The sequence below is a fragment of the Micromys minutus genome (assembly GCF_963924665.1).
Source record: "Micromys minutus genome assembly, chromosome: 10".
NCBI lineage: Eukaryota > Metazoa > Chordata > Mammalia > Rodentia > Muridae > Micromys > Micromys minutus.
Window position 1 is genome coordinate 41,394,956 of NC_137979.1, and position 14,943 is coordinate 41,409,898.

A 14,943-nucleotide genomic window follows, 5' to 3' on the forward strand; every position below is an offset into this window, starting at 1 on the left:
TTAAGAGGGTAGTAGAGGCAGAGAGAGAGAGAGAGAGAGAGAGAGAGAGAGAGAGAGAAGAGAAGAGAAGAGAGAGGAATAGAGGAGTAGAGGCCGGCCATGAGCATGTGGAAGGAGAGGGGAGGAGGGAAGGGAAGAGGAAGAGGAGGGATTAGAGGGGGGAGCAAGAGAGAGAAAGAGAGAGAGTGTGCAAGAGGCAAGAGCAAGAGAACAAGAGCGATTTGTATTTTTTTAAAGACTATTTCTTGTCCCTCAGATTGTGTTAAAAGACCGGATTTCGATGCCATTCATGGCAGCCTTAGAGTACTATGCTGGATCTGAGAATTAAAATGTTAACTTGGGGAAACAAATAAAAGTATAAGCTCCAGCAGCGCTCCAATTTGCCACTGGGGTCAATTTAAGTGTTTAGTCAGTTGATATTCATCACTCCTGGTGTGCAGTGTGTACTGTGTGAATTACTGTATGGTAATAAACAGCCGTTGCTCTCTCTTAAAACAGTAACAAGACAAATGCATGCTGTGTGCTCTCTGCAGCCCCAGAAAAATGGAAATAAAAACTCTATACCTAAATTCATCCCTTCGCGTTTCATCTCTTTGTTCAGGCCTACTCTCTGCCTCCCCAGGGCCTTTTTCTTGATCTTCTTACCCCATCTGCAAAGTTCTCACCAGTGCCACATCAGGGATCTCACCAAGGCCCCTGGGCTCCGCAAAACAATATTTTCTGTTTCTCCCATTGGGTAGTAGAACAGTGCCAACTAAGGCTCTGAGCCTCATTAACTAGATTAGGCAAGGAGTTCTGCACACGGCTCTTTATGAACACACCATAGCTCTACCCTCAGTGCCTAGGATCAGGACCTGGATGACTGAGCACCCCCCCCCCCTTTCCTTACATGACTTTCAGAATAATTAATTATAATTTATAAGCTGTAATGAGTTGCGTTTTATAAACTCGAATCAATGTTAATTTTCATGAAAGCCAAGTTGGAAGAATTTCTGTTTAAAAAACGATAAGGGATAAAATAAAACAATAACAACTGAAATAAATACTCTAGCTGAGTGGTTCCAAGTACTGACAAAAATAAGAAAGAACTGTCATCTATCTCTGCAAATAATGGGCATATTATAGTAGGATCGTTTTCAGCCCATTTCCTGTCCTGCTGGGTAAAAATTGGCTCAGATAGAAAAAGAGCTAACCAAACTTGGGGGAGTGGGGGTGGAAACCCACCAATTATTTTTAATGCCTGCTAAACAGCCTGCTCCAGAGGATAAGGCTTTTCTGGCTCTCAAACATGTCGGGTCCCTCCGCCCCCCAACTATTCCTGAGTCTGTTCTCCTCGTTGGAAGCTGCGGGGTGGGAGGTCTAAAAATAGTCAATGAATCACAGCAGATAATCCAGTGCAGTGGTTACATAAACAGCCGGCCGGGGCGGCCAGGCCGCGGGTGGGAACGAAAGTATCTGGGTCAATGTTGTCACACTGAATAGGGTCCCCCGGAGCCGGCCTTTGGAGGCGCGGCGGGGGAGGAGGCCTGGGCCTGCGGGCCGCGAGCAGCTGGGGATCTGCCGGTGGGCGGGCGGGAGCACAAGGCCCCGGGCCGGGCGCGGGCGGAGGCGCGAGTGGGGCGGGCGAGCCCGGCGCTCCCTCCCCATGGCCGGGAGCGGGCCGCGGAGGCGGCGGCGGCGCTGACAGGCTCAGGGCGGGGCGGCCGGGGGCCCGGGGCCCTGGGGAAGATGAGCGCCCTCCTAGAGCAGAAGGAGCAGCAGGAGAGGCTGCGGGAGGCAGCGGCCTTGGGGGACATTCGGGAGGTGCAGAAACTGGTGGAGAGCGGGGTGGATGTGAACTCCCAAAATGAGGTCAACGGCTGGTAAGTGGCGAGCGGGGGAGGCCTAGGGTTCAGGGCTGCTAGCTCGGGGCGTGGAGCAGTCAGCCGTGACCTAGGACGCAGGCTAAGGTGAAGCCCGGTACCTCAGGCCTCGCAGGTTGTGCCCTTTCGAGACTAGCCCTGACCCCATTGCCTGGTGCAGTCAGGAGCGCATCCTCCCCAAACCATACCTTCTGTGGTTCACCGCGGCCAGCGCCCTCCGGGACACTGGAGCCCACGCCATCCCCCGCGCCCCCTGGCTAACTTGGCCCAAATGGTGATGCCAGAGGCTTTGATTCTCAGCGACTCTGCTCTGGATTTCATCAAGCTTGAATTATTTTGCCATGGGCGCTTCTGAAGAACACTTCGTGCAGAGATGAAAGCATAAGCAACCGAGCAAATGCCAGTCTTAAAACCAGCCAAGACCAAGAGAAAAGAAACAACTACAAAACCCCCACCACTTGCATAATAATTTTGCCTCTGTTGTTTCAATACCACAGTGATTGGCTGTTGCCTACAGCTGCCTGTTGAGGGGAGACTCATTTGTTTGCCCTGTAGAGTGTTTTGTTTTCTTAGTACAATTTCCAATAGAGAAATTCACCCAGGGCTTTAGATGTCTGCTTGCAGATTTGCCCCCTTCCCAATTAAATCCAGAGTCTGTCTCATTTTAAGATGTGAACAAGTCTTTAGTTCCAAGTTACTGGGCGTGGGTTTTTTTTTTGTTTGTTTGTTTGTTTGTTTGTTTGTTTTGTTTGTTTTTTTACCCTTTTTGCCATTTTACACTTAACTTTTTAATTTAATCCAGGTAATACTTATCTAGCCTCTTTAACATTTTAAAGTTAAAATGAGTTTTAAATTCCCACCCCACTTCCTTGTAAATCGAGTCATACATTTTGGAATGGAAAGAGCGCTGGAGATCATTTGAATCCCATTTTCAATATGGTAACAGAGTCAGAAATGAGGTTTTCTTATTCCCTGAGAAAGCTTATTTCCCTAAAGAAACTAGTCTGGATATCTGTCCACAGTTGGGAGACAGTGGACACTAATTTCTTGCCTTTTTTGAAGGATTTGCAGTCAAAAACACTTGTAGTTTTTGTGTTTGCCTTGCCCTAGCATCCAAAAGCTGTGAATTTCTGTTTTGGCACCAGGAGGCAGTGTTTTACAGAACAATGAGCCTGGCCTTGCTGCAGGTTCGGCCTGCCCAGCTGTGCAGTCTCGCCTGAGTCGCTTGGTTTTCCAGTTATTTCCCAAGTGTTGTTAGTATTTATTGAGATGAAGGGTAGTAAGTAGCTACCATGTATCGAACTTGCTCTATGGTACAGATGTGGTTCTAAACACTTGGGTATCTCGGGACTATCTGGAGACATTGTTATTTTCTCCATCTTAAAGATGAAGAAACCAAGACCCACTCCACCACCCGGGAAAATTAAGTAAACCATTCAATTTTCAAAATGCTCCTAAAGTACTAAATTTGGGATTTAGTAAGTATGTCTACATGACTGTTAGCCTTGACATACCTGTTTGAGCTGAAAAATGAATTCCACATCTGACTTCCTCAGCAGTGTCTGCCCTCAGTGCAGTGCCCACCACATGCTAGATACACAGTGTATGTCAGGTGAGTTTGAAGTAACCTAATGAGGCTTCCTATAGTTTTAATTCCAACTCCAATCAATTCAATCCAAGAGTGAATTTCTAGATTACCTTTATCCCACTTTACGCTCTTGGCCTAATGCTTTCAGTTCCTCTCATCTCTCTTTTATGACCAGACCACAAAGCTTAGCACTGTCCTTGGTCCCTGTCTTTCCTTCACAAACTACATACTGTCAGCTAGTTCTGCTGCCTCTATGTTCAGAAAGGATCTGACTACCTCTCACAAGTTCTATCTACACTGTGATACAAAGCCAGCCTCATTTGTGATGCAGGATAGTTCCATTGGCTCCTTACTAGCATCCTTACTAGTCTACTTGCTTAAACTACAGCCTTACCCTGACTTGGAACAGTTGGATCACCAAACTCAAAGTCCTCTAATAGCTCCCATGTTACTCTGAGAAAAAGCAAATTTGCACTCCTTTTCCAGACCTTTGGGCCTCATCTCTTGAGACTTGCTTCCTTCTTCGATTCTTCCCATTCCCCTGGTCTCCTTGCTTTTTCTGAGACAACAACACATCATGGATTCTAGACTTTTGCATTTTGCCTTCTCTCTTGTCGAGAAAGCATTTCTTCTATATACCCCATGGCTGTCCTCATTTGAACCTTAGCTTAGGTATTAGCTTCATGCTAAGGCTTTTGCTTGGTTGTCAGTAAAAATTGTGCAACTCTCCTCTCAACCCTGTTGGTTCCCTAATCTGTCACTCTGCCTTACCATCACATAATACTTAATATCCACCTAGATATATAATATGCTTATTACCCCAGCTACAGTGACTGTAAAATGAGTGAGGAATGTTCATAATAGTAGGTTTTTCTTTGCTAGCCCCCCCCCCCTTTTTTTCTTAGACTTGGCCTTGCTATGTTGCCTGGGCTGGCCTTAACCCTTGTCCTCAAAGTTACCTTCTTCCAACCCTAGTCTACTGAGTAGCTGAGGCTACAGGCAAACCCCATTGTACCCAGCTCCTCAGGGGATATTTTGAAGATTAAACAAGCACAGCCTTTAGACCAGTGTCCAACATGTAAAGTATTATGTTTGTGTTAGCTATTGTTATTTTCTTATTATTAGGCAACATGTTGGGAGACATATAAAGTTACCCAGAAAAAAGAAAAAGAAAAAACAAAACAACTCTTTTCAACATTGAAAAGTAGACTGGTGACTGCTTTCAATTCTTGGTTGCTCAGTAACCACAGTTTCAGCAATGATGAATGAGACCCAGTTGATGAATGATGCCCAAAGCCTCTGGTCTAAAATACTTCCCAGCCCTAATGGGATATGCTGACTGCAAATATAAAGTTTAAAGAGTTGAAGTTCAAAAATAGAGTTTCCACATCAATTGTAATCCAAGTGTCATGTGTCCCCTTTGGCTTTAGAAATAAGTATAATGGTTTATGAAGAAGTTGAAAATGCTGTCTGGCTGCACTGGTTCTGAGTTATAGCTGCCTATAGTCACCTGACTCTAGTCTGCAAATGATGGTTGCTGGGATGGTTAGGATATGCTGTGTTTGTTCACTTACACCCATTTACATGGTTTGTCTCAGAGTCTGACCACTCACAGTAAATTACTCTTTCACTCTCCAGTAAGAACTTCTTTCCAAAAGGGAGCACATTTTTTTTTTCTCAGCCTGATCCAATCATTTTTGAGTGCTTACTTAATATAATTACTCACTTTTCAAGCCTATGCCACACAAAGACAGTTTCACACAAATACACTCTGAGCTACAGTTTGCTCAGAATCAAGGAAAATTTGCATCCCCCTATGCTAAGCAATGTCCATTTTATCCTATGTTCTCTAGTTAAGTGATAAGAAATAAGCATGTGGGCTGGAGACATAGCTCAGTGGTAGGGTGGTTGCCTAACATCAATCCAGTCTCTGGTACCACATACATATACAGACACACACATATACACACATGTATACACACGGGTGCATGTTTACACAGACACACACACACACACACCTGTCCGTCAGGTAGACACTTCCTTCTATTTATCCTCTGCTGGTGATGTAGCTCAGTGATCAAATACTTGCCTAGCATGTGAGGCCCTGGGTTGCAGCATCACAAAATAGTTTTAAAAGTCTGTTCTCTGTTTTTCCCAAATGGGCAGTCACTTTGGTCAAAGAGTATATACTAAAGGCACCTGAATGGTGAATGGTAGTGTAGCCTGTCACTCTAATAGGTTAGCCATTCAGGCTAGATTCTCTAAGTCATTAATGTAAAGATACACAAGGCAAAACAGCTTTCCCTTGAAATCAAATAAATGTTACAGATGATTGTTCTTCCTAGGTTGGTGGCCTCTCTGCTGAGCCTTTGCTCTGTTCATTATCTTATTTGGGTTTGGCTCTTAAGCTCTGGAGATGCTTGTGTTGGTTAAATTAGAGAGTTGGTGAATGAGGACATTGAAAACAGGGAAAAGAATGAGAAGTGAATGAGCTCATAATGGGAAGAAAGTATTTTCCTCCATAATTGGCACTCTGTGCCTGAGGATGCCATTGTGTTGAGATGGCATTTGAGGGATGCTGATTAAATTTCTATACAGTGCTAAAGGTACAGTCCATTGAACTGTATAGCACAGCACCCCTGTGTATACAATATTAAATCGTTTTGCTTAAGTGAGGCTATTATGTTAGAAGGGTCTGTTCTTGAACCACTTTGGTTGTTGCTATACCCTCTCTTTTGGTGCCTCCACAGTAAAAAGTTGTGAGCATATTTGGGTGTGTTTATAGCCTTCTGGAGAGATTGAGAACAGCTAGCATTTTGAAAAATGGAGAGGCTGGAGAGATGACTCAGAGGTTGAGAGCATTGACTGCTCTTCCAGAGGTTCCGAGTTTAGTTCCCAGCAACCACATGGTGGCTCACAACCATCTGTAATGGGATCTGATGTTCTCTTCTGGTGTGTCTCAATATAGCTACAGTGTACTCATATACATAAATACATAAATCTTAGAAAAAAGAAAAGAAAAATGGAGATGGACGTTATGCGTGTGTGTAGGTTTGTGTGGAAAGGGACTAAGGAGCTAAGATTGATTGGTACTCCTGCTGTAGTACTGGTGACACAGCAGAGGAGCTGCACACAGGAGGTGGTTATTAGCCTGGCAGTATTTACTCTTAATCACTTGGTGCATGTGAGTTTCCATAGTTTCTGAAATAGAAGTAACGGGAATATCTTTTAAAGAGACCAAGATCCAATGGATGTTCCTGATAGAGCAGTGTCAATGCAGTCCAGTCCACAGCCAGGAGTCTGGAACCTCGAAACGAAGCTCCTGTGAGAAATTGTTGCTTCCTGTGGACTAGAAATAAGAACTTTCTTTATTTTACAGTGCTAGGCTTTAACCTAGGTAGGCTTTGTGAATTCTAGGCAAGCACTCAATTAGTAAGTTAACAGCTTCAGACTCAAGAATGAAACTTAAAAATAAAGTTTAAGAATATTAAAATATGGACTAGAGAGATGGCTCAGCAGTTTTAAGAACACTGACTGTTCTTCCAGAGGTCCTGAGTTTAATTCCCAGCAACCACATGGTGGCTCACAACCATCTGTAATGGGATCTGGTGTGTCTGAAGATGTGGTAGTGTACTCACATACATAAAATAAATACATCTAAAAAAGAATATTAAAATATTATTACTGGAGATGGGGGTCTCACTCTGGAACTCTGTCTAGCCTGGAACTCACTCTGTAGATCAGGCTGCCCTTAAATTCACAGACTCCTCCTGCTTTTGCATACCAAATGCTGGGATTAAAGGTGTACACCACCATGTCTGGCTGTGTTCATGGTTTGATCATCCACTCTGAAATGAAAAGTTGAGTTGGTAGCCTGGCTTCTGGGCTCTCACTGAAGTCTAACAAGCTTCTGTATATGTATTTACTGATGTTTATCATTTGAAATCTCATTTTTCCCAGTCATTCTCTCTCCTTTCTTTGGGACAGGACCTGCTTACACTGGGCATGTAAACGCAACCATGGGCAGGTGGTGTCCTACCTGTTACAATCAGGAGCTGATAGAGAGATTCTTACGACAAAAGGAGAAATGCCTGTACAATTAACATCAAGGAGAGAAATCAGGAAGATTATGGGAGGTGAGTCTGTTTGGGGATTTTTAAGATACCTATTTATTGGCCACATTGATACTGATTAGATAACTGGTACTATTTTTTAAGTTAATTACTACGCCAAGGTTATGATTGAATTTTTTTCTAGTATGCCAATATTATGTGTGTGTATACTTTTTTAATTTGTAAAGTTGACAATAGTAAAATAAGCCTAATAAAATGTTCTTTCTCTTCTGACCTGAAGAGGCAGTCAGTTCTGACCAGAGTGTGGGTCACATCTCAAGCAATACTAGTTTCCACCATTCTCCCTTCCTTAGTAAGTTTTATGTTCTCTGCTTCTATTTTCAAGTGGAAGAAGCCGATGATGATGATGAAATCCCCCAGCTGAAGAAGGAGTCAGAACTGCCCTTTGTTCCCAACTATCTGGCCAACCCAGCCTTCCCTTTTATCTACACCCCTGCAGCAGAAGACTCCACCCAGTTGCAGAACGGGGTCTCCTCCCCACCTCCAGTGTCACCCCCTGCAGATCCCTCGCCTCCATTGCTTCACCCCACAGAACCCCCTCTGCTAGGGGCCTTTCCTAGGGACCACACCTCTCTGGCACTGGTCCAGAATGGTGATATTTCTGCCCCCTCTGCCATACTTAGAACACCAGAAAGCACAAAACCTGGTCCTGTCTGTCAGCCACCAGTGAGTCAGAACCGCTCCCTGTTCTCGGTCCCATCCAAGCCACCAGTGTCTCTGGAGCCTCAAAATGGGACATATGCAGGACCAGCGCCAGCATTCCAGCCATTTTTCTTCACCGGAGCATTTCCATTTAATATGCAAGGTAACAGCACAGGGCCTCTGCGGCACGAGAGTGATGTTTATGTAGTCAGGGGAGAGCTCCAAGACCTGTCTAAGGGAAGAGACTCTCTTCACTCACGATTCAAAAGCTATGTACAGTGTGAACTTACAATCCTTTCTTTTTGTCTTTTTTCTCCCCTTTTGGGTACTTTACCTGCATGTATATCTGTATAATATATATATGTCTGGTGTCCTCAGAGACCAGAAGTGGGCATTGGATTTCCTGGAATGAGTTACAGACAGTTGTGAACCACCATGTGAATTCTGGGAATTGAACCTAGGTCTCTAGGAAAAGCAGCCAGTGCTATTAACTGCTGAGCCATCTCACCAGCCTGGGCTTGTGATTCATGGTCTACTCAGTGTGTTGTAGTTTGATGCAGTCCTCCTTTTGATATTTAGATTATTCCTGGTTTAGCCCATGAGAACCTCTTTCATTGGTTCTTCTGTCATGTGGGCACATTCCCACTATTCTAGTGCAACAAGATGTCCCACATTAGCACTGCAACCCACCATTTCTCCTGGGAGTTCTGGGTGTTTGGTTGTGGGGAGGGAGTGGAGAATAGGATTTAGAAGCCAGGATGTGGGTACAAGTTTTCCTCATTGTCATAGGTGTAACATTTCTAGGCTTAAGTAGAGGCTAAGAAGGGAAAGGAAGGCGTGGAGAGGGAACAGGACAGGAGAAAAGGCAAGTGTGTGGTGTGGTGTGTGTGTGTGTGTGTGTGTATACATCCATTATTCACATGGATATACATATTCATATGTATATTTCTCTTTTTGTGCGTGTGTTTGTATTTGGGCAGGGTCTTACTATGTAGTCCTGTCTGGTCCAAAGCTTACTATGTAGAATCAGCTAGTATTGAATTCATAGAGATCTGCCTGCTTCTGCCTACCAAATGCTAGGATTAAAGGAGTACACATCACCATGCCTGGCTGTCGGTATCATTTTGAGAACATTAGAAACAGATGTTCATACAGATACTTCTAATTCCAGTAAAATCCATAGAGTCTAGTATACTCTTACTTTTCTTTTCACTTATAATTAATTTCCTAGTTTTGAAAACCTAGTACTGTACCTGGTAGTATTGGTGACCCATGATACTGAGAGGAATCCTTGCTTTAAAAGCAAGGCAGAATTGCCAGATGTATGTAAGTAGCTGGCTTAAGTCATCCTGACACCTGGGTTTGGAATATGAGGGCAGACAGCTTTCAAATATGATTTATAAATAGTAAATAGTATTATCTGCTCCTACAGAAGAACTACTCCCTTATTAAGGTGCAGTATTTCAAGTTAGGCTTAGATGCAACTGTTTGTTGTTTTGTTTTGATTTGGTGATTAGTTTTTTTGTTTGATTATTTGTTTTGTTTTTGTTGATTTGGGTATGTATCCTAATTGGGCCTAGAACCAAGCTGGCCTGGAACTCACGGAGATCTGCCTGTTTCTGCCTCCTGACTTGCTAGGATGAATTGTTTTGGTGTTTTGAGACAGTGTCTTGCTATGTAGTTCACCTCCTGTTGCTGGTATTGTAAGTGTGAGTCACAATCCACGCCTGCCTCCTTTCTCTCTTTATTTCAAAGAACATTATATATTTCCTAAGTAAGTTTAGATTCATAATTGTTGGATCCTGTCAGAGTTCTTCATGTAGCACATCTTGCCTTTGCCACCTTTTTGACTCATGTTTTTCTAACTCATGTGTAATTGGTACTCAGAGATGAGTGACATTGGGCAGCAAGGGTGGCTTGCTCATGCACATTTTTGCTTGGTGAACCACAGCAGAGAAGACAGTGCAGGAAACTACCCCAGCAGAGCCACGAAAGGCTGTAAACAAACCCTACTGACTGGACTAGTTTTCTCGATGAGTGCTGCAGACCTTAAATTACATGTTACATTACCAATTCTTCTTCCCTTTTTCTAGAGCTGGTACTCAAGGTAAGGATTCAGAACCCATCTCTTCGAGAAAATGATTTCATTGAAATTGAACTGGATCGACAGGAGCTTACCTACCAAGAACTACTCAGAGTGAGTTGCTGTGAGCTGGGCGTTAATCCAGACCAAGTGGAAAAGATAAGAAAGTTACCCAATACTTTGTTAAGAAAGGTAAGAAAGTCTGTTCAGTACGAGTGGCTGCTGTTTGCATTTCAAACATAGCTAACTTCTCCCTTGGTTATTGAGTCATAGCTGAAGGGGAAGCCAATAGAAAAGGACTAAGGAGAGCTGAGGCCACAACTCAGGGTTAAAGCATGTGCTTGTTATGTGCAAGGCTCTGAGCTCCAGCTCCAGCCTACCTGTAATCCATGAGCTTTCTTTCCCTTTATCTGAGTCCACAGAGAAGCCCCTAGTTTACTCATTTCCTTCTTTATTTTGACACAGGTTTTGATGTGTAGCCCTAGCCTGCTTGGTATTTGTTGTGTGTCCCAGGACAGCTTTGGATTTATGGTAGTCCTCCTGCCTCTGCTTCTTGCCTGCTGGGATTAAAGGTGTGAACTATCATAGTCTAATACACTGGCACTTCTGAAGGTTGGAAGATAGCAGGTTGCTACATGGAGACCTGTTTCCGTTGTTCCCATAGTGACCTGTGGGGCTTGCCTTATGCCATATGATGATATGTGCTGCTCCGGCTAGCTATGGGCTCTTCAGCATCAAGCTTCTGACTTCTCTTAAGTTCTTGAGGAAACCTGACACCCACCTGCCTGTCCCTTCAGGGCATTCTCATCCTGCAACAGAGACTGTTAGAACTTTCTCCAACTTGTCCAGGTTATATGTAGGGACTGATCACTGCTTAGCTGTCTCAGGGATTTAATTTTCCTTCTAGATTAAAGATGGATCAAGACCCTGGAATCAGTATAACTAACCAAGCATAGACATAAGCTGTTACTCTGTTTTCCTGGGCTGGCAAGATGACTCAGTAGGTAAAAGCACCTACTGTCAAGTCTGAAGACCTGAGTTCTGTCCCAGAGTCCCACATGGTAGAAGGAAAGAACCTATACTCACAGGTTGCCCTCTGACCTCCACATGTGAATTATGATGCAAGTGTGTGAGTTAACTAATTGAAAATAAAATTTTAATCCATTGCTCCATTTTGTTTTAGGACAAAGATGTTGCACGACTCCAGGACTTCCAGGAGCTGGAACTGGTTCTGATGATAAGTGAGAATAATTTTCTGTTTAGAAACGCTGCATCCTCACTGACTGAGAGGCCTTGCTACAACCGGAGAGCTTCAAAACTGACATACTAATGCAACAGGGACTTTATCACTGAGTATTGTGACAGTATGTGTCACCTCTGGGCCAAAGGACAAGCCATCGATCCCAAAGCCTCGGATGCCCACCAGGGCCCCTGGTGCCACTGCGTAGTGTTCACTAACATCCCGCCTCAGCAGGTGGGAACCCTGACCCCCCCGGCAGCGGTGCCGCTCTTCTAAGCCTCTTGGTGCACAATAAACCTATTGCTGAATCTTTGAACAGCTGGAAAGTAGTCTTGAGAGGCAGAAGCCGAAGGTATGAGAGCCAGTGCTTTATGTCAAATCTAGAGTGTCGTCGAAGCAGAAACTGAGAGCACAGACCTGTTTCTAGCCACTCCTGTTGACAGTGCGCCTCGAAGGGCTGGGCACGCTTCTCTTGGTGTTGCATGCTCATGAAACATGAAGTTTTGAACTGACTAGGGAGGAAGACTGGGGAAAGAAAGCACAGGTACTGGACAAAGGGATTCCGGTGTGACCTGTGGCTGTATAGCATATTTATAAACGTTACTCAGGTTTAAAGTATTTAAAAATATAGTTACCTAATTGTAAATAGGCTGTTAACCAAAAGAGCTTCCCCTCCCCCAGTTTTCTGTTATTACCTGTCTTGGACAGTCATCTCCGTATCTCCTTCCCTCCACAGTCACTAGAGGGCTCTCTAATGCTTTCTAAAGGGGCCACCACCTTGCTCTGAGGCCATTCCTGTCACGCGCACACACACACACACACACACACACACACACACCTCGTTTAATTGCGCCATTGCCATTCAAGAAGAGCACAAGCGCTGCTGGTCCGTCCACCACTCTCACCCCCACCAGGAACGAAGAGCAGCTTCTAAGCCTGGATTTGTTGCTGTTTTAAAGGTTATTGTGGGAAACTGAAATAAAGGAGTTAGCATCTTTATTTTTGTATCAAAGATAAAGGTTATTTTGGAAATTATTAGGGTTTTTACATAACTCTGTTGCTTTTATAAACAAATTGTTCAATCTTAGGAATTCCCTGTTACCTCCACAGTCAGTTGTGAGGACCTGATTAGACTCTGGAGCGTGGTGTATGAATCTTCAAGAGAGCATTCAAGGATCCCCTCCTCAGCATCATTAAAGCTGAAAAGCCCGTTTGCTTAACTTTAGATAGGACCTGGCCCACCCAGAGGAGCAGGAGAGCAGGCTGGAGCAGCTGTTGGTGAGGATCCCTGCTGTCTTAAGCTTTTCCCCCATAGTGCCTATAGTTTCCAAAGAAACTTAACTTCCTGGGTATTAACTTAATTTTATTAGAACACTGCAGTTGACTGAAAACATGCAGATGCACTGGAAGAGAATGTTGTGCTGAGGTAATGGCCTCCCACTGCCGCCTGAGTGTCGAAATGAGCTTGAGGTGTTCTTCAAAGCCAGTGGGGTCACTATGGAGTGACTGCATGGTACCCACCCCTGGCTCAGCTGGTGGCTTCCCTTGTAGAGTGCTTGCCCAGCAGAGTGGCGGTTGCTCCTCCCCCTTTTCCCAAGTGCTTTAATGAAGAAACCTCCCTTGTGTTTCAACCAATCAGAAACTACTTACATGTACTAACCTTTTTTTCCCCCCAATTTGCTTTGAAAAAGTTTAGTAATTCAGTTAAGTGTGCTTCTATCTTAGAAGAAATAAACTTGGTGTTAATTCATGAATAAATTACTGGGGTTCAGACTTCTTCAGCCACCCTAGTTGATGAGAAATTCTGAGACGCAGTGGGACCTGGCTGGGAGGTGGGCTACCGAAGAGCAAACGAGCACTTCAGAGTGGCCAAAGGTCACGTCTCACTTGGCTTTGCCCAGTGTCACATCCTTTGCCACAGTCCTCTGGGGTCAGCGTCTCTGGCAGCGGGATGAAACTGCATGGTTGCTCTTAGGTGAGTTCTAAGTCTTAATCTATGCATTCAGAGAAATATTTTTATATGCTTTGTGTAATTTATAAAAGGGGTTTTCTTTTTAGCTTTGTTAACTGAATGCACCCCTCCTCCTCCACTGCATATTTAAAGCATGTGTTCACACTGTGTAAACATACACAGAAGACGTTTCCTTGTGTGTTGTTGACTCTTTAAACATAACAGGTATTATTAAAATTAAATGTTAACTGACGAAACCCATTTCCTCTCATTTTGCCCTCTGTACACTAATCATAGCACATACACAAACAGCACTGTACTCTAATCATAGAGGGTTCAAATTGCTGCGAAGTCCCACGGCGCTGGCACTGTGGAGGGAAGAGAGGACCAGCTCCCCAGCTGAGTGTCGGCCACCCCACTGCTGCTGCTCCAGCAGCACTCATGCCCTGTCTTGAGTGTCACTGTCTCACCCTGTCTGAAGCATCTGGAGATGAATTCTGTGTGACATCTTCCCTTCCAGTTCACAGCAGTCACTTGGTTTCCCTGGAGTCGCTGAGCCAGCTAGATAGAGGTCATCCCCTATTAACCACAGTTTTTGATTATCCTATTTACTTGACACAACCAAGCCTCCCCGTTGGGCTGTCAGCACCTGTCATGGCCTCGGTGAGTTCAGAAGTGAACTCCCAAGACGGGAGAGGAAGCACAGCCTCACACCTTCAGATCTGCAGCTGAGAAGGATGCTGAATGAATCTCCTGTTTGGTTTAGGCCTCCTAGCACCTCACAAAGCAGACGTCATACCAAATTGGCCTAATAAATCAGAGAGCACAGCAGAGACCTTTTCTTAGTACCGAGGAGAGGCAGAATAATTTGGACATTTGTGCTTTCATACTTGCTCTATCAGAAGGATGGAAGTCGCCTTCCATACACTCATAAACATCCTGGGCAGAAATAGCCTGCCAGAAAAAAAAGTGATTAACCTTTAACAAATGGTCCTGCAGCACAGGCCAACCCGGGGCATATAGAAAAAGCAGATCAAAGGCACCATCTCCTTGGTGACTGCCAGGCACTTAGGGTGGGGAAAGAAAAACAGCCACCACCCCACCCGCACGCAGTCACTTCTCACCAATAGTAAGGGTACAGATGAGAGCGAGCTCAAAGGCTGAAGTGACACAGGTTCTTTTCAACTGCAGTCCTGGACCAGATGGACTGTGCAGAAGTCTTTTGTTGGCTTGTTCAAAATGGCTCTAGGGCCTGGGGAGGGAGGGACCTGGGACACCTTTGACCTTCCTATTCACCCGATTTGACTGGAGGAAAAGGAAAGGCCTCCCTGGTGAACAGGTATCTGGAGCCAGGAAAGGAGAGCTCACACTTTAGCCCCTTGAGAACAGGCTTGGAAGACTAAGGAATGACATGGATCCAGGAAGCCCAGGCCTCACTCGGGTC

General features: G+C 44.6%; 1 protein-coding gene across 1 annotated transcript; it reads left to right on the forward strand.

Moving 5' to 3' along the window:
• Positions 1–1,508: 1,508 nt before the first annotated feature.
• ANKRD40 (ankyrin repeat domain 40) lies at positions 1,509–13,751 on the forward strand. Its single transcript, XM_080923384.1, has 5 exons — positions 1,509–1,862; positions 7,438–7,586; positions 7,909–8,388; positions 10,319–10,500; positions 11,492–13,751. Exons 1-5 carry the CDS (start codon positions 1,729–1,731, stop codon positions 11,636–11,638), a joined length of 1,092 nt encoding a protein of 363 aa, XP_080779510.1. The 5' UTR covers positions 1,509–1,728; the 3' UTR covers positions 11,639–13,751.
• Positions 13,752–14,943: the final 1,192 nt, after the last annotated feature.